Genomic DNA, 19,945 nt, shown 5'->3' on the forward strand with positions numbered 1-19,945 from the left:
AGTTTTTGGCCCCCCATGGGGGCTGTACATCATTGATGCTATCCATCATTTTTTATCATATATCTGTAGTATTGCTGTTTGGTTAGTGTTTCAGAGTTACCTTTTTATATTTTGATTTTTATGAGAAAAAAATAATATGTTAGGAATGTACGGTTTAAGTGCTTTAAGAAGTCAAGACAAACGATGGTTATGCCTATTGAAATTTCCAGCACTGTCGCCAGGTTGTTGTATGCACAGTGATTAACGGATGAAACGTTCTTCCAACAAAATGAATATGTGGATTCGAGTTGATTTAGCTCTCCGTCCAGTAGGATTCTATCTACTTCTATCGGGTAGCGCTATATATATTTCTTCGTATCCTATTGGTCAGTTTGGATTTTTTTTGGCCAATACATCCGCGTGGTGGGTTTATTGAAAATGTAGAACGGCCTCGGAGAAAATAAACTACACACACTACGCTATTTTTAAACAATATATTTGATATTACTTTTATGTACCTGTTTAGATACCACATTACTGATTTATAGTGCGTGTATGGCATATCTGTATTTATCTTTGTATATGATTCCTAGTTGTACATTGCTGAAAACCATGAAGGATCGCAATTAGTGAAAAGGGACTGTCGTTTCTAACCAGTTTGCTTTCTTCAAGGTGAAAAGAAATGATGGAGGTAACTCTAATTTTTTTGTTACCTTTTTGTTATGCAATAGAATTTGTTTTTACGTCAATGAACAGGCTTAATTGTTTTTGCCTGTGTAGGCCTAAGGTAGAACGTGTGACAGTTTAAGTGATGGTACAACAATCTTGTTGGTCCGGGCACAGATAGTACGCCTAATATAGAATACTTAATTCGCATTACGCTTATTTGTAACATAATTTTGCTCATAACCGATGTGCTGTCATATCTTTAGAAGTTTTGGTGCGTTGCATGGTTATTTTAGCTTTGGAATTTCGAACAAACATCGGTTAAGCTGACCGCATAACGAATGTTGGCGCTCTTTAGAAAAAACATTTACGCCAATGGAACGAATGCTTATCCTATTGGTTGATATTTATTCTAATTTTGTTTGTCTTTAACCTAGACGCAACATTAAGCTCTGTAGACATTTCCATTGGGCTCATCTGTAATTAGAAACAGGATATTCTTACCTCAGACGAGGTAGAACTTCTTAGCGATTTAAATCTAAAGGGAAGCCTCTATTTATTGGGTTTGTTTTGAGTCAGGGTATAATTTGGAGAGCAGTACACTGCTGCTTAGGATTATTGAGTTTTGGTTGTGTGCCCTCTGATGTCTCGAATTGTTCGAGGCAAAAAACTATTGTGGTAGATATTTTTGTTTGTTGTTACGGAGTTAAGTTCTCCTCTGGAGGCTCTTCCTTTTGTTATTGTCATATTTTCTCTGTCTTGGTTGATTTTATCATATGCTTCAAAGAGGGATTGGTGTTTTTCTTCATTCTGAAGAATTCTAATGAGCAGACAGTTCGGTGGCTTTTTTGCCTGTCTTCCAGTGATTTTATACCTAGCTGGTTCCTTGCTTCCGAAACACTTTCCCCACACCCTTTCGAGTTACTTATGAACCGTATAGCATCATTTTGTACTAGCTCTATGCATTAGTACAAATATTGGCTTTATCAGTCGCTTAGGCCTACTATCGCTTGCATTAAACATACGATGATCTTAAAGCCTGCGCTGCCATTTGCTTGAATTTACACTGCAATTTATGCTTCAGAGAGGGAATGGCGTTTTTCTTCATTCTGAAAAAAAAAATTTATATATATGTATCATTATATCTATATATTTTTATATATATATCTATATATATATATAAAGATATATATAGGTTATGATGTGTTTTCTCTTACCAAAGCATTTGCAGATCAACTTTTCATGCGAAATTTTAAAATGAAAGTCATTCAGCCCCTGGATAATATTTCAAGGACATTGTTGATTATTGCAGTTATTTGTGAAACGTTAAGAGTCTTCAATATACTGTTAACTGTTCAAGATGTATTCACTCTAGCAATATATATTGAACAGAATAGTTTTTGAGTTATCTAAATTGAAATGATATTTCAAACCCTCATTGAGAGACTAAATTGATTAGTGCCACTCAATGAAACTTTTATTTGAATAAGCATTTGAAATCTTTGTGAAGAAACAACTCCAAACTTAAAGGTTGACTTGCAACAAAATTCACATTACAGTTATTTGGTATCATAAGATTCACCATGTCTTACTCTGTTGTGTTGTAGGTGCAAAATATATGGGAATGTGATTACAAGCTCTTAAAAGCTAAAAAATGAACAGTTAATCGCAGCCACACGAGACTGCCGTAGTTTGGATTCACTTTCCAAAACGGCTTAAATGGAAGTAGTTGTTACAGGATGGTTTCTGTTTACACTTTCATGCAACCTTATTCGTCGAAATATTTTCACAAATATACTTCACGCATTCAATAAAACCATGTCTATTGTTCTTACGCGTCTGTTTTATAGTCATTGTAATGCTGTCACTTTTAGCAGTGATAGCTTATAACTTTCCGTAAAAATTCATTTAATTTTTTAACCTTTCCTCGAAAGAGTACATATCATTGTCTGATGATCATGACGAGCCTGTTGGTCACCTGTGATAATCGAAAAGTGCTGCAAAAATTATTTTCGAAGTATTGGGTCACATGATCAGATTACGACTTGACGATTAGACCAAGCCGAAACAAAACTGTAAAGTAGCGAGCATTTATATTTGATACGGGGTCTTCGGTAAAACCCGAAGTGTTTGTCATAAACTAGTGCTACGATAAGTTTTATATTGAGTTTTTTATCGGCCTTTCAATTCACGTGAGAACATCACGTGACAAGACGATAACCAAACTGTAATGACTACGTCAGATAAATAAACAGATTCTAATCTACGGGGGCTTTTCGTTTTTGAGCTTTTAAGAGCTTGGGATCACCTTTCCACATATTTTGCACCTACTACACAACAGAGTAAGACATGGTGAATATTTTGATCTTTAATAAAATATAGCTACTTAGGGGAATGAAGATTATTTGGAGAAGCTGTTTATGTTCAATGGTTGTGTTTTATAATAAATGTGTATGATATGCCAGAAGTACAATACTGACAGTAATAAGTTTGCCAATGATGGTTTTCATTTCTGTTCATTTGCTTCTACTTAGCATGCGCTAGATTCCCCTCTGAACACTCCAGATTGTTAATAAGGGTTTTAGGGTTTTGTCAATAAAGGATGCCTGGCCTACTGGGCAGTCATTTTTGCTAAATATAGCTACATATTTAATATTATTCATGTGAACTTTTTACTAGAAATGTTTTCAAAGCTTTAAAAATAACTCGATTCAATTCACTTCAAGAAATAAAGAATTCCATTCTAAATTCTTTTGCAGCATAGATCGTGTGAGAAACACTGCGAAACACCGCAATTCAGTTCTCAATTCTTTGGTGATCCTAACTTCTATGAATTGGTTCAAGTCACCCAAATAGACAAAATGAATTCCTAACAAAAAATTGACTTGAGCAATCTAACTTAACTACATTCATTAGCTCAGCCCTATGACTGTTTGTATAACAAATATTAACTCCTTCACTTTGAAATTTTGTCTTGTGCGAACGAAATTAGGTTACACAGAAAATTCTATATTTTTCCTGCAAAAGCTAGAGTTTCTGTCATAGAGATTTGATTGGCAGTTTTTTGAAATGAACAAAATTTTTGCACATGAAACAATGAATTTTGTAAACAAAAGCCATGTTTAATATTTGTTGTAGTATAGGGAAACCGGCTGCAAAATAAAAAGACTTCTTTTTATAGTTTGTTTAAAATGTAGACTTCGATGCAAATTCTCTAATCTAAAATATATTCATCAGAAATATCTTAGATCCAATGTTGAAGAATTTCACTAGCACAAATAAGTTTAGGCCGCTGTTTACAATTTTTTCTTACTAGCCTTTCTCTTATAGCCAAATTTTGAACATAGATTTTTAGCTGTGGTTTCTGAGTAAAAAAACTGGCTGGTTCGTTTTTGGCTAAATAATAACCCAATATCCTAATTTTATTGTTGCAAAGTTTTGGTTGAATATGTTAATTGTGTTATCTGCGATCAACGTTTTGTATAGGTGATAAGGTGAGCCGTTACAAAGGTGGTCCATTAGGGAAAGCGTTAAGGCGAGTATTGAATATTCATAAAGACAAAATAATATAAGCATGACAATAAACAATAAACATATTTGTTTCTGGAGACCCTAGATTTGGAGCCTGGTCAGAGCCTGTTCTCATCTGCTGCGCTGTGTTTTATAGAAGATAATTCTAGCTGTTGTGGTATCTTTAAGTGTTGGTCTGGCTGATATCTAACGACTTTTAAATTTGATATACAGTGTAACTGGGTATATGCTCACTTCCTCGACCATAGTCTAAAAGATAGCTAATTTCTTATTCTAGAAAGCCAAGCCAACTTCGAGACTGCGCCAACCGATATTCAGCTCTGGGGTAAGTATTCTGCATGAGACTTGACAGATGACTATTTGTATGCTCCTTAAATTTGTCACTAAGGTTTGCAAATTTTTTGTGAGTTATTCGATTTTAGTTTGATAAAATCAGCTCGCTATCTCTTGTTTTTTGCAGGGAAGTGCAAACAAAAGGGTGAAACTGGAAAGTTGCGCAGGTAAATTAATGTTTGTCTACTTATGCAAGCATACAGTGTCAGCTTGCAAAGTCATATTTGGCAATATTCTATTTTTTATTCACACTTTCATTCGCTACAAAACAGTTCTTTCATTATATTTGAAGGTTCAGTGGATAATTCCGTAAATGTTAAAAGCAAACCATCTACAATCAGATCAAATTCCTCCTCTTCTGTAAATACAAAGAATACCAAACCTCTGTTCACAGGTACGTATTGTATGACTATTCAAGTCTGTTTCAACGAGGTTATGCTGTTTGGTTAGATAAGATCTTATGGTGGTTCCTGTAGATTCAATTTTATTAAGTCAATAGAAAATTTGTAAGACATTGGAATTTAACTCAGAACATTATTGTGTCGAATCGAGGGATGGGTAATCCAATAAACCAATCCATATTGTTCAGATAGTTCACATATCTAGATCAAGTCTTCTAACATGTTTCTTACTTGTGGTTCTTGGTTGATGCTCTGTTTTATAAGTTTGTCTTCACTAAACATATTTTAAGGATCATACTTAATGCCTATAAGATATGAGGCTACAACTGTGCAGCATTCTCTCTTTTAGTTGGTTCAACAGCAAAGTCATCCGCAACTCAGCGGTCGAGTCGAAAAGGGTCAACAACCAAAAAGCTTTCCAAATCTCCCGCCAAGGAGAGCAAACCTGCCCCAACAAAGGTTCACCATTTTTTCTTGTTTCCGATGAGCTGATGTCTTTTTATTATTATAATGGTTAACATCTTTCCGCACCTTTCCTTATTGTCTTTCATACATTTCTTTTATATTGCATGAATACGAACTCCAAGTTGTTGAGTTTTGATCTGGTTTACACCATGTAACTCAAGCACCATGACATTTGGTTTACGTTTTATTGTTCTAGTAATATCCTTCCTAACCCTTGTGAGTAGCCTAAAGAAGTGTTTTGCCTGTATGGTGTATAGTCTTTTTCATTTCTACAGCCTGCAGGTCGGCCTAAGAGGGCAGCTTGGGACACAAAGGGACAGCTCGGAGATCTGAGGGAAGAGTTTGAACAGTTTAAGGAAACGTACCGTCGCGAGCTCGCTGACAAGGAAAACCAAAGACAGCAACTTGTCGTGGAAAAAACACAAGAGATAGTCAGCGTCGAGACAAGGCTGTCTGAACAGGTTTGGTCACATCGATTCCTGATTTCACTTCTTCATGTCATCGGCTATTTAGTTCTTGCATTATTGGATTGAATCCTCATCCACTGTCTAGATGTAGCGGTAACTTGATTCTGCTGTTTTATCCGTTGACAAGGTAAGTTATTTTGAGATAATGCGATTCTGTATTTACATTGTAGCTCGCTGAGCTAAAGGAGCTGAAGCATGAATCTGAAATACAAGTCAGCAAGCTTCAAAAAGATCTCGCTGACTCTAATAAGAATGTCGAGAGGTTGACAGACGAGTGGGTTTTCTCATGTCAATCATTATCCTTTTCAATCTCCTAATTTGGTAGGGTTGTTGAAGACCTCAGGGGATTGGTTGCTATAACTTGGCTGTGCATCACTTAGGAGACTATTGTCCTGGTAATCTAGTTTGAATGCTTTACTTAACAAACACTATCTCTACAAACACTATCTCTACAAACACTATCTCTACAAACACTATCTCTACAAACACTATCTCTACAAACACTATCTCTACAACATTTCAGCTCGCCTTGTTTAACATGACAACTTGTTTTCTTGAATACACAGGAATGAACAAATGTCTGGAGAGATACGGCTGTTGCAGAAAGAACGATCACTGCTGAGGCTTGCTGAGAAAGAAAATCAATTCGAGCTGAAAGAGAAAGCGAGTGCTATAGAAAGCTTATCAGGTACTTTTGGCTTTTATACATGCATGAAAATCGTAGAAACACCGGCAGAGCTCGGCTGGTGGAAGTCTGGCAGTATCAGTGAGTGGTACATGTTATTTCATCCTGTTTCAATTTTTGAGAAGTAGGACTATAATTAGGTTATGTAGAAGGTTGCACACTTATCGTACTCGTATGATAGGTTATTGTTAATTAGTACGCTGGCAGTTCAAGATGCTATGAGAGATCATCATGAGTAATAACTTCAATCATACGTCGACATAAGAGGTTAATGCATTCTGGGATTGAGTTCATATGTCAATTTTCTCAAATTTCAAAGCACTATTTCCAATATAAAGCAACTAAATACAAATTAATCTGTTCCCCATACTGTGAAAAAATACCTGAAACATGATATTACAATGGAAAAATATCTCTGTTTTCAACAGATATTTTTAAGGCCTTTAAAAATGACTCGATGCAATTCAGTTTTAAATTTCGTTGCATCATATGTCGTGTATGAATCGATTCATTTCACAATTCATTGCATAACCACAATTCAATTATTAATTCTCCAGCTATCCTTATTTCAATTAATCAATTCGACTCTCCTAAATCAAATAAAATCAGTTTTCTATCAATTTTTATCTAAAATAGACTGAAGGCATTATATCAAAATAACAACAATAAACTGCAATTGGTAAATTGTCACAGATGAGTCAATTCATCTATAGTGACAGTAAAAAGCTGATTCAATTTTTATTGAAAGGATGTGCCAAGTCAATTTGATTCTACAGTAAAAGATATCTGAAAATTGATATAATTCATTTGTGAGATGAGCCTTAAGGCCTATTCGAGCAGGCATCTTAACTCGAGTGCCCATCTCCGGTTTTTAATTGTTATAATTCAGTAAATTCACTCAGTAACATTACTAGGTCCAGCATTGTATGGACTTCTTTTCTTCGAGACAGATGTCGTGGCTAATGGCGGTTGTTAGAGAGATTTGACAGCAACACGTTTGGTGCACTAGACCTTTGTAACATATCAGAAACTTTGAATTTAACTTTAATTAATTTAGCTTACTGATTCTTACTTCTCGTATGTTGGGGCACGTGTATGTCGAGGTATGAATGTATATGCATAAGTACCGTGAAACCTTTATTTGAACGCTGTGGCACTCTATTTTTCAAACCTTCTTTTATAGTGGCGCTTTGTTAGCGGTAACATTCAAATAAAGGGTGGCGCTGTATTTTTCAAACCTTCTTTTATAGTGGCGCTTTGTTAGAGGTGACATTCAAATTTATAGTGGCGCTATATTTTTCAAACACTTTGTCAGAATTTTGAGAAGATAAATTTAACCCTTTTACGGGCGAATCGAATGTTGCCCATATTTTGGACTCTCCATCAGGCGGTGTGACATTAACCCATTTTAGATGTAAGAAATTTGCTAACTTCCAACTAGTCGTAGATAGCTAAATAAATATGCACAAGGAAGCTGATACATGTCTCTACCAGTTTATAACTATTGCTTGCAATTGTCCTACGATGATCATATAGCCTGCATTGCAATTTTTTTGAGCTTTCAAGTTTTTTTATTCTATTTTAAATTTGAAGGCATATTTTCATTTCACAACTGTATTTAACAAGGTTGCATAGAATCTTATTACACTCATCAATATGTTTGTGACAGTTTGCAGCCAAAACTGGCTTTTTATGTGCAACAGAACAGAAGTTGCGCGCATCGATCCATTGTAAGCCGAGTTCAGTTTACAGTAATCATGCTATCAAATAATACCCTACAAATATGCAAATTTATAAGTTTTATAATAAGAATCTATCAAATGCTACAAATATATATACCGTATTCAAGAATGAGTGAAATAAACAAACTATAGTTATTATACATGCAGACACAAAGATTAACATTTTTGAAGCAAAAGATTTTTCATCGTTTGCTTGACAGGTTACGTTCTGATTGTTGCTGTCATATGAAACTATTTCATTATCTTCTAGCTGTTCAATACCCTCCATAGTATCTGCTGACCTGAACTTTTGTTCTGCACTGCTGAACTAGTCGATATTAGTGTCTAAACAATTTTTTAGCAGAGCAAAACTTTTACCCGTTGCTATCTAAAAAACTTTTTTGCGAAAATGATAATAAACCTTTAACTGGATGCTTGCTTCGTAAAAGCCGTCCAAAGCATCGTAATTGCTAAAGCAGTTTTTATGCACGTCGGATGTAGCCTGATACAGTTACTTTTCTAATTATTTCTATGGTGTTGCAATCAAAGTTTTTAATGAAACAACCTAAAGACCTTGAGTTGGAAAATGGACATCGATACGACCAGAAACAACGAATTAATTGTTATTGGTGTTATCAAGTCACTACTAGCACCATTTTGTGGGTACTTTTCTATTGATCACTTGCTATTATGGGTTCGTAAAGATTAGTAATGTCAAATAGTGGCGGTCAAATAAAAGTGGCATTCAAATAGAAGTAGCGTTCGATTAAAAGGTGGCGCCCTATTTTTCAACTCTTTTGTCATAGTGGCGTTCAAATAGAGGTGGCGTTCAAATAGAGGTGGCGTTCAAATAAAGGTGGCGTTCAAATACAGGTTTTACATTATTCCTTGATGCAGCAAGGTGATCAAGTGATGCAGGGTAGTGTGTTTGACTTTGAATCGTGAATATGTGAGTTTGATTCCTGTGTGAGACAATTCTTTTCTACCATTGGTGTGGCACCAGAAGGACGCAGCTCTTATTATAGTGAAGATTATGTTGTAGAAAATATTAGCTCACTAGAGGCCAAATTGTTGGCATCAGAGGAAACCAACCGAGGGCTTGAGCGGGAGAAAAGAGAACACGAGATGGAGAGAAGAAAACTCCACAACACCATCCAGGAGCTAAAGGTGTGGCTGAGCAGGCTTTCAAAAGTTGTATGAGATATACCGGAGTAACGGGTCTAATTGCTTTCAATGAGTTCTCTTATTCTTTACAGGGAAACATCCGCGTGTTTGCTAGAGTACGACCAGCTATAAGCTCTGAAAAAGACTCGCAGGGAATTTTTAACTTTCCAGATTTTGACCATAAAAAGGTAGACATTTACAGCATCATGTATTTACATGATTATACGTTCTTGTTGATGTGAGACGGACAAGAGCAGTATAAGAGTTGGCAGGCCCAATGTGTGACTGTAGCTTTTTCATTTTCAGATGACAGTTACACGTCCAGCCAATCTCAATGAAAGCAGCATTATGAATGAGACTCTGAGACGAACTGAAAAGTTTGACTTTGCGTTTGACAAGGTGTTTGAGCAAGAATCAAGTCAAGGAGAGGTCTTTGCTGAAATCTCTCAGCTTGTGCAGGTAGTTTGCTCGAGGTCTTTTGTCTGTAGGTTGTAGCAGAGGTAGATTGAACTGCATGCAATTTATTTCCCTCGATACCAACTTTCACCTACTAGTACTTCATCTCTTAATCCAACCTTGTCTACAAAATTCACATGCGGTTCACCTACAAAAAGTAAATCGTCAAAAACAAAATGTTTTTGCTTATTATTAGCTGGTAAATTTGAGGTTATTACCACTCATCCTTCCTTCCTATTTGTCTTTTATTGTTAGAGTGCCCTTGATGGCTACAATGTCTGCATATTTGCCTATGGGCAGACTGGCTCAGGGAAGACGTACACAATGCAGGGTCCAGACATGATGACCAGGGAGACGGAGGGCATGATTCCTCGTTCAATCGTGCAGATCTTTGCTTCTGCTGGTCAACTCGAGGATTTAGGCTGGAAGGTAGGACCAGACTTGAAGTTACTGTAAAACATCTAATTGAACGCCATGGCGCTCTATTTTTCAACCTTTCCTCAATAGAGGTGGTCAATTGGAGGCGTTGTTCAAATAGAGGCTGGCGGTGTATTTTTCAAATAGCTCATCAGAATTTTCGGAAGATACATTTAGCCCTATTACGGGCGAAGCGAATGTCGCCTATATTTTGCTCTCTTTTTTGGTGCAGCGATATTAAACCTTTTAGATGCAATAAATCTGCTAACCTACCTCCAACTTGTCAAAGATCTCTTAATAAATGTGCATCGAGAAACATAATATAATCAAGAAATATCTCTACCAGTTGATATCGATTGCTTGCAATTGACCTGCGATGATGTAGCCTGTGTCTTTCTTTGCAATTTTTTGGCATTTTCAATGTTTATTTTATTTTAAATCTGAAGACATATTTTTATTTTATATCTATATTTAACATTGTTGAATAAAAGCTCATTGCACTCACTGATATGTTTGCTACAGTGTGCAGCCAAAACTAGCTTTTTATATGTGATAGAAGTGGAGTTATGAGCATTGATCCATTGTAAGCCGTGTTAAGATAGCAGCAATGATGCTATTAAATAACATGCTATAAATCTGCATATTTATAAGTTATACAATAATAATCTATCAAATGATATAAATATATATTCATGAATGAGTGACATAAATGAACCATACTTATATTACATGCAGAAACAAAAATTAACGTTTTTTAAAACAAAAATATTTGCATCGTTTGCTTGGCCAACTGCATTCTGATTGTTGCTTTCGATGGAACGAACAACTTCTAGTTACCGTCTGCAAATTATCTTCTGGCTCACTCTTCTTCTGCACTGCTGAACTAGTCTGCACTGCTGAACTAGTTGACATTAGCGTCTAAACAGTTCATTGGCTGAGCTAAACTTGTACAGTTGCATTTAGCACATATGCGAAAGTAAAAGTTTTGCTCACTAAATGTAGCCTTTGGCCTAAACTAGTAATTGATCTACCATCATAAATGTAAACCGTTTTTATATACTTGTACTTCGACGTATCAAGACCGCATTAAACAAGGAACTACTATTAGTTCGAGGTAGTTATTAATTATTTCTATGGTGTTGCTTTCAAACTTTTAACTAAAAAAAACGATAAGCTTTGGAATTTGGCAACGAGAGAATTAATTGTTATTGATACAAACGATTCATTATTAATGCGATTTTGCGGACACGTTTCTACTGATCAATTAATATTGTGGGTTCGTAAAGATCAAATAATGTCAAAGTGGCGGTCAAATGGAGGTGACGTTCGATTAGAGTGGAGCTCTATTTTTCAATTCTTCATTCAGGGTGGCGGTCAATTGAAGGTGGTGTTCAAATGAAGGTGACGTTCAATTAGAGGTTTTGTGGTTTATACGAGGGGTGATCGTAAAGTTCCAGGAATTGTCTTAGTACACAAAAACCATTAATCCTACTTACCTAATTTAAACTGTCTCCTTCAAAGTGATCGCCTGAGCTTGCTTTGCACATGTCCCATCTGTGTTTCTCCTGATTCATGCAATGCTGGCAATCACTTTCCGTGAAACTTCTCAGTTGTCTCGTCACATTTTCTTGAATCATTAGTATGTCGTCAAATCTTCTACCTTTTATAGTCAATTTGATTTGGGGAATATGTAGACGCCACATGGCGCTAAATCAGGTGAATAAGGGGGATGGTTAACTACAGTCACCTTATTTTTTGCCAAATACTGATGTACCAAATATCAAATACTGAATATATAAAAGAGGTGTGAGACATGGCATTGTCATGATGTAGGTTGCCTGAGTGCCACAAATCTTGACATTTTCTTTTGATACTGTGTCTAAGTCTCATCCGAGTGTCTTTGTACACATGCTGATTCACAGTTTGACCATGTGGCAGAAATTCAGAGTGTACCACACCTCTGATGTCGAAAAAAGTTATCAGCAGCGTTTTCACATTTGAGTGAGACATTCTAGCCTTTTTAGGCCTAGGAGAGCCAGGAGATTTCCATTGAGAACTTTGTGATTTGGTCTCTGGGTCGTATTCATAGACCCAACTTTCATCCTCTTTTCATCCACTCATTTTTTTGAAAGAAATTCAGGATCTTGTGCTTAAGCATCTTTTATTTCAATACAACAACCAACTCTTTTTGGTTGTCAGTGAGCAGTTTGGGTACCATCTTTGCAGAGATCCTTCTCATGCCGAAATCTTCAATGAGAATAAGATAACATGTACTATAAGAAAGCCCACTTTCTGCTGATATTTCACGTATAGTTTCCCATCACCTGCTGCCTCACAAGGTCTGTGCCAGTATTGGTCCTTGAAGTTGCTGGTCTGCCCATGCGGTCATCACCTTTAACACTTGTTCTACCCTCTGTAAATCTTTTGTGCCATTCATAACATGCTGTTTTCTTAAGGGCATAGTCTTCATAAGCTGTCCGTAACATCTAAAGTGTCTCAGCACCGGACTTTCCAAGTTTTACACAAACGTTTTGCTCTTCTACATCATTCATTTTGGAAAAATCTGATGAACATTACAAAATGCCCATGACATTGCCTACTATAACATCACTGCTCATGCTCTTACAAGCATGAAACTTTGGCTACGGGGAAATTCCGTGCTGCTTAGCAACATGAAACAATCAAAACAACTGCACATGGTCTTATATTTGACTAGGAAAACCAGTCCGGGAACTTCATGATCGTATATCTCAATGCCCTACTGTCTGTCCAGCTACAGCCATTAAAATTTAGGAATGAAATATCTGCTTCGTGCTGAATTTGATCTGGAAACCTCCTGTTCCCCAGGCAATTATCTTATCAATTAAGCTACGCTACTCATTAGATCTTTTGAGTCAGTATGTCCGTTAAGATACCCATAACACTAAAACTTGCTCTCATGGTTCTTATTTGTGAGTTTAGCAATATGAATAGTAGCATACTCAAATTAGTCTTTGGCAATGTGCCATGCTAATGGCAAGTAGCAGGCAACTACATTGTCTGTCAGTTTATAAGCTGATTTTTAATACCCTTGCAACACCGGGCATTCGACTAGTATAGTTATAAAATGACAAATACGCCTCCAAATTTAGAATGAAATAAAAAAATCTTGGGCTCCAACAAATTGCAAACAGGGCAGAGGCTATAATATCATCGCAGGCTAATTGAAAGCAATAGATATCAACTGTTAGAGATATTACTCGGTTTCCTAATGCATATTTATTAAGATACCTATAAAAAGTTGGAGGTAAGTTAGCAGATTTATTGCATCCAAAAGAGTTAATGTCGCTCCGCCCGAAGGAGAGTGCAAAATATAGGCAACATTCGCTTCACCTGTAAAAGCGTTAAATTTCTTTCCAAAATTCTGATGAGCTATTTAAAACATACAATGCCAGACTCTATTTGAATGCCAGCCTTTATTTGACTGCCAGCCTCCATTTGAATGCCACCTCTATTTGACTGCCACTATAGGAGATGGGTTGAAAAATAAAGTGCCATGTCGCTCAAATAGAGGTTTTACTGTAATCATAACCTTGTGGTGCACTGTATATAGACTATAGATCTGTGTGCTATATATATATTTATAGACTATAGATAGTATATCTGTGTGTCATATTTATAGAACTGTGTGCTATGTATACATGTCTCTATAGACATGTATATCTCAAAGTTTGTCTTTTGTTTTCTGTCATCCCTATGTCCAGTTTTAGCGATTAAAGTCTAGCAATGAAAATCCACACGGCTATGGAATTGAACTCGCGACGATTTGCAATCGTAAGCTTGCCAACACGCTCATCTAACCACAAGGCTAAGCCGTTCTTATCTTTGCATCTATGTAATTTATGTTATCCTTATCGCAATCGCAGGTTACAAGCTAAATGGGTACATAGCTTTTATTATTAAAAAGTATTACCTTTTGCATGTGTTTTTCTTTTTAAAATCTATTTTCAACTATTTCCAAATTCATTACCTAATTTTGTAATTTGGAGTTTTCTAATGCGCCATTTCAATTTTAAATGTTTCGTTAGAGTGCAATTGTAACGACGCAATTTCAATTTTCAATTACCGGTTCTTGGAGAGTGCAGTCGCTAGAAATTGTAAAACTAAAAACTGTTCACATAGCCATTCTCGAGTCAAAATTGCCTCTACATTCTCTCTATCTGTTCAGGCAGACAAAGTGCTATTGTGCGCTTCACTGATGCATTTAATTTGGATATTTCATTTTTACATTTGTACCAGGATCGAGAGGTACTAGTATCATTGTATTCAAAATTTTGATGGATGGCTGGAACAGCAACTTTTTTATGCACACACTTCTTTGTACTCATTGTTATTATTAGCTCAACATATTCATGATTTTTTATTTGATTATCTCAGTTCGTATCAACTGTATCAACTGTATCAGTATCAAACTACTTATCATTGTAACAAACCATACTTATTCTATCTACTAGCTCTCATTACTTGCTAATTATTTCACATTCAAATGCCTTGAGAGTTGTTTTAGTTTTTCTCCAAATTTATTTAAAATGCACAAAACATTTTCCTCATGGTGGGAAGTTTAAAACTTATGATGGTAAATGTTGTATGTGTTGAATAAAAATAAATTTTTTGTGCAAAGACTTTTTCATTACTTATATATGAAGTCTGTGATTTACTTTCCTCATCAGTACAAGATGGTTGCGAGCTTCCTTGAGATCTACAATGAATCAATTAAAGATCTCCTCGGGCAACCAGGCAAGGATGTGAAGCATGAGATAAAAACAGCATCAGGAGAGGTTATCATAACTAATATGACCTCAATTGATGTAACGCATCCTCAACAGGTTTGCTATCCACTGGCTATTTCGATGACATTTTCAACAGAGTTGTCTGTCCTTGTCGATAAGCTTGATTTTTCGTGTAGCATGCGATCGCTAATCTATGTACATATTTGTTATCTTTATATTATACAGCTAGCTTCAAGTCTTCACATCATATGTGACAGTCAACCTGGCATTTTATGTTAATTTTGTATTGGTGTGTTCTGTCTGTCTGAAATGTATGCCGATTATAAAATGCTCTCCTCTTCCTTATCAGCGTAATTTCATGCATTATGACAGCAAAGGTTATTTGGGTAGCAGTTCAGTGTTGTCTTACCTTTTGTGGTTTAGTGGTTATGTACATATAGTTGAGTTAAAATGTACTCCTTTGATTGATAGGGACAGTCTACAGTCCGCCCCTTCGATCTATTAATATAGTAGCTGTTGCGTGTTACATGGCTGTCCTAATGCATTGCTTGCTATAGGTTGGTCAGCTATTTGAAAGGGCCACAAGAAACAGACGGGTGGCTGAAACCAACTGCAATGTGCGCTCATCACGAAGTCATTCTGTCTTCACATTGAAGATATCTGGTGTCAACACAGTAACATCAGAGACCTGCTTTGGTAGGTAACTAATCACATCTGCATTGCTGTCTGTGAGTTTAGCTTATAGCATGCTGTTAAAGGTTGACTTGCAACAAAATTCGCATTACAGTTATTTGGTATCAAAAGATTCACCATGTCTTACTCTGCTGTGTTGTAGGTGCAAAATATGTGGAAATGTGATTACAAGCTCTTAAAAGCTCAAAAGCGAACAGTTAATCACCGCCATCACAAAACCGCCGTAGATTGGAATTAGTTTATTTCTCTGACGTAGTCAATCCATTTGATTATTGTTTTATCACGTGATGTTCTCACGTGAATTGAAAGGCCAATAAAAGGCTCAATATAAAACTTCTCGTAGCACTAGTTTATGACAAACACATCAGGTTTTACCGAAGAGCTCGTATCAAATATAGATGTTCGCTACTTCACAGTTTTGTTTCGGCTTGGTCTAATCGTCTAATCGTAATCTGATCATGTGACCCATATTTCCTGCCAAGCATCGGGAATAATTTCTGCATCATTTTTCGACTATCACAGGTGACCAACAGGCTCGTCATGTTTATCAGAGAATGATATGTACTCCTTCGAGCTAAGGTTAAAAAATTGAACAAATTTTTACGGTAGGTTTTAAGATATCAGTGCTCAAAGGGACAGCGTTACATTGATGATGAAACAGACGCATAAGGACAATAGACATAGTTTTATTGAATGTGTGAAGTATATTTGTAAAAATATTTCGACGAATAAGGTTGCATGAAAGTGTAAACAGAAGCCATCTCGTTGACTACGCCCCATTTGAGACGTTTTGGAAAGAGATTCTAATCTACGGCTGTTTCGTGATGGCGGCGATTAACTGTTCGTTTTTGAGCTCTTAAGAGCTTGGAATCACATTTCCACATATTTTGCACCTACAACACAGCAGAGTAAGACATGGTGAGTTTTGATACCAAATAACTGTAACGTGAATTTTGTTGCAAGTCAACCTTTCAAGTTTTCAAATGGTTATGTTGGTTCATTGGAAAGTATATAGCATGCTCTAAAAAAGTCTACAGCATTTTGTTGATTAATAAAATGTAAATAATACAGATATGTAACAAATATAAACTGATCCCAGGTACAAATTTGCATCAGGGAACTACACATGGGCATGCCCTTAAATCTATGAAGTGACAGTCAAAGAGGTTTTTACTAAATTCGATATTTCCATTTGAATACAATTAAAAACTGTCTCATCTAAAGGAGCATGAAATTCTCAACAAGAATATGCTATATTTGCTTTATTTAACCAGATCTTGAGATCATAAAGGCCCATTTAGGGCATGTATGACGTGATATCACAAAAATACTGGTTTTTGTAGACCTATTTTCCGCTTGAAAACTTTCAAGTGTCTAGTACTACCCATAAAACTACCATGTGAGTTGGGCAAGGTGACAAGAATGCATTATATAAAATAGTAAAAAGCTTATTGAATGATGATGTGTATAGTTTACAAGTATATTTACAAAAACTCTTAAATGTCTGTAAGACTGCTCGATGGACGTCTGTAGATAATGAAAAGTACTAAACATGAAATCATAGAGTGGAATTTGTTTATGAGTAATAGATTATATTTAAGTAGTCTGCTAGTAGAGTTCGACCAGGTTGGAATCATAACATTTTCAATTCAAGTTATCGATGGTTACTGACTACTCATAGCACCTACTGTACACATGTAGATTTAGTTGGTATATAACTATTGTTCATCTCTTGCTCAGGTACACTCAACCTGGTAGACTTAGCTGGCTCTGAGCGACTCAAAGAGTCCAAGTCTGAAGGTGAGAGGCTGAAGGAAACGCAATGTATTAACACGAGTCTATCAACCCTTGGCAATGTCATCATGTCTCTTGCTGCTAAGGTGGGTAACCGACTGACGTTATTGCTGCTCTCTAGTCTTCCTAATCATCATACATTGTGTTGACAAGTTGTCATGTCAACACAATATTTTATGGACTGTAACCTGCACCTGTATATAATCTATATTTATATAAATTGAGTATGAAATCCCTAAATAACCCGCACTGTACTATAATTCGTATCATGCTATAACGATCACCGTGCTATAACCCTCACTTCTATTTGACAGTGTATTGTTACCAATGTTTGATATAGCTACTGTACATATCCATCAGGCCTGTATTCACTGGTTGCAAGTTGGGACGGCTAATGTTAGGCGACTAGTTATGAACACTTGGGGGTGTGGAGGGGGCGGTGTAAGCCCCCCAACAGGTTTCTCTCATGTAGGGCCTCAGCCGGGCCTCTCGTGTTAAGTTTTAAAAAAATTTATCGGAAAGTATCAACATTTTTCTATTTTTTGAGATTTGTTTTGTATTAGGTGATGTGACTGCCGGGACGTTTTCAGATTAAAATAGACAAAACTTGACCGCAGTTAAAACGCTAAGAAAAAAAGACATCTTTTTCTTTTGAGCGTTTTAACAAAGATCAATTTTGCCGATTTTATTTTAAGTTAATCCGAAGGTTTCCACGCTTTCGATGGGACATGGCCTAGCGGATGTCTGGTAAAACTTGACCTTTTGCAAACCTTTATAAAAATCGTTAACAATAATATTTTCCCGCTGATAATAATAATGATGCCTGAGAACTACTAAACGTTGATGTTTATCTCTATGGCTTGGAATAAAGGGGTATTCGACAGTAATAAAAACAATCTCCATAGCCGTTGGGCAAATAACTGTTCGCGTAAATGATGTTGAGGTCGAGTTATCTGAAGCAATTTATCATTGCCTGGGAACGGACCAAACAAATCCGTTCGAGTTAACCTTGTGTTCGAGATGAAATGTTACATTTTATCCGAGGGCGAGTTATCCGAGTTTGACTGTACTTAGCCGCGGAAAATTCCTAAAAAGTTGGGGCGGCTCAGCCGCCCCAGGGAATACGGGCCTGATATCCATATAACTATTGTATATATTTAGAGTACACCTTAGTCCAGTTGTTTATAAAAATAGTTATAGTCTGGAAAGTATGATACTTTGAGTTACTCTTAAGTCTTTGGACACATCAATCTAGCATAGTAATGACAGCTCTGGTTTGGTTTGTGCTCTTGCAATATATCTTTATGAAACATGTCCATTTCTACTGTGAAATCTTTTGTTTTATTTAACGACATTTTGATGGGTTTTGATTATACCTGGTGAATCATTACAACCCTCTGGATATCTAGTTTTACAGCGTGGTTGTTCTGTCAGAACTGAAGTTCAGATGTCCATATAGTTCAATGAGCGTTTGCTTGATATGATACCTATACATTCTGTACAACTTTTCATTGTGGTAGGACAATATGCGTATTTTCTTCATCAACTATATCCGCATTTGTTTATGACAAGCTAAAACAAGTTAAGGCTGCGTATGAGCATTTCCATTGTCATTTCTGATGGTTACAAACAAGGTCCAAGTGTAAAATGGCTTGTCAGAGCTCGGTTGTTTTACTTTGTAGAAGGCCCATATTCCCTACAGAGATAGCAAGCTAACTTTTCTACTACAGAACTCACTGGGAGGCAACTCCAAGACACTCATGTTTGTCAATGTGTCTCCAAATGAAGAGCATTTTAATGAAACTATCAGTTCCTTGCGTTTTGCTACGAAGGTGTGTCAGGGGAGATATTAAGTCTTTTAAACATTGTTGAATCGCATTATATTATTGCAATTTTGTCATCTTTGCGAAAGCAATAACTTACTGTGCCCTTACATTATTTATATTTGAGTTGTTAAATCGTACTGCCTGGTTTCAAATATCAACTCCACCTGGTAGTGCATTTGTGCCCTTCAGTTACCTTCGATAGGACTTCTGTAAAGGGTGAGCTACACCCACCATGTCTTGAATTTGTTATAACACGCATACTCATCAAAAACTACTTTTGGAACATTGCATTTTCGTGCACTGCGGTGTGTCACCACATTTCATAACACTAACATTGATAAACAGTTGTCTACAAGTCTTGACTGTCCCTAACACCTGTCTTTCTTTCAAATAAGTGGTTGGTCTGTCTTTTTGTAGGTCAACAACTGTTCTATTGGCACAGCTAAGAAGGTGGCGAAATAGGTATTATAGTTACTGTTATATAGTAAATTGGGTGTTTTTAATATATCATGTCATTGGAATTGTTAGTCATACTTGTGACCAGGATGTGTGTTCTACAAACTGGTTCACCAGTCACC

At 36.3% G+C, this 19,945-nt stretch overlaps 1 protein-coding gene across 1 annotated transcript; it reads left to right on the forward strand.

Annotated features, from left to right (window-relative positions):
• Positions 1-444: 444 nt before the first annotated feature.
• LOC137391878 (carboxy-terminal kinesin 2-like) lies at positions 445-19,921 on the forward strand. Its single transcript, XM_068078426.1, has 17 exons — positions 445-670; positions 4,454-4,501; positions 4,637-4,676; positions 4,802-4,903; positions 5,260-5,369; positions 5,651-5,836; positions 6,013-6,116; positions 6,409-6,530; positions 9,291-9,415; positions 9,505-9,600; positions 9,719-9,871; positions 10,124-10,297; positions 14,995-15,150; positions 15,612-15,750; positions 17,488-17,627; positions 19,224-19,373; positions 19,785-19,921. The coding sequence occupies exons 1-17, from the start codon at positions 662-664 to the stop codon at positions 19,827-19,829; spliced, it is 1,899 nt and encodes a 632-aa protein (XP_067934527.1). The 5' UTR covers positions 445-661; the 3' UTR covers positions 19,830-19,921.
• Positions 19,922-19,945: the final 24 nt, after the last annotated feature.

This window comes from Watersipora subatra, chromosome 3 (assembly GCF_963576615.1).
Source record: "Watersipora subatra chromosome 3, tzWatSuba1.1, whole genome shotgun sequence".
NCBI classification, from domain to species: domain Eukaryota; kingdom Metazoa; phylum Bryozoa; class Gymnolaemata; order Cheilostomatida; family Watersiporidae; genus Watersipora; species Watersipora subatra.

Coding starts and splice junctions, on each gene's coding strand:
- LOC137391878 (XM_068078426.1), top strand. Junction 4,677..4,801: donor GAAACTGGAAAGTTGCGCAG/GTAAATTAATGT, acceptor TTATATTTGAAG/GTTCAGTGGATAATTCCGTA. Junction 5,370..5,650: donor GCAAACCTGCCCCAACAAAG/GTTCACCATTTT, acceptor TCATTTCTACAG/CCTGCAGGTCGGCCTAAGAG.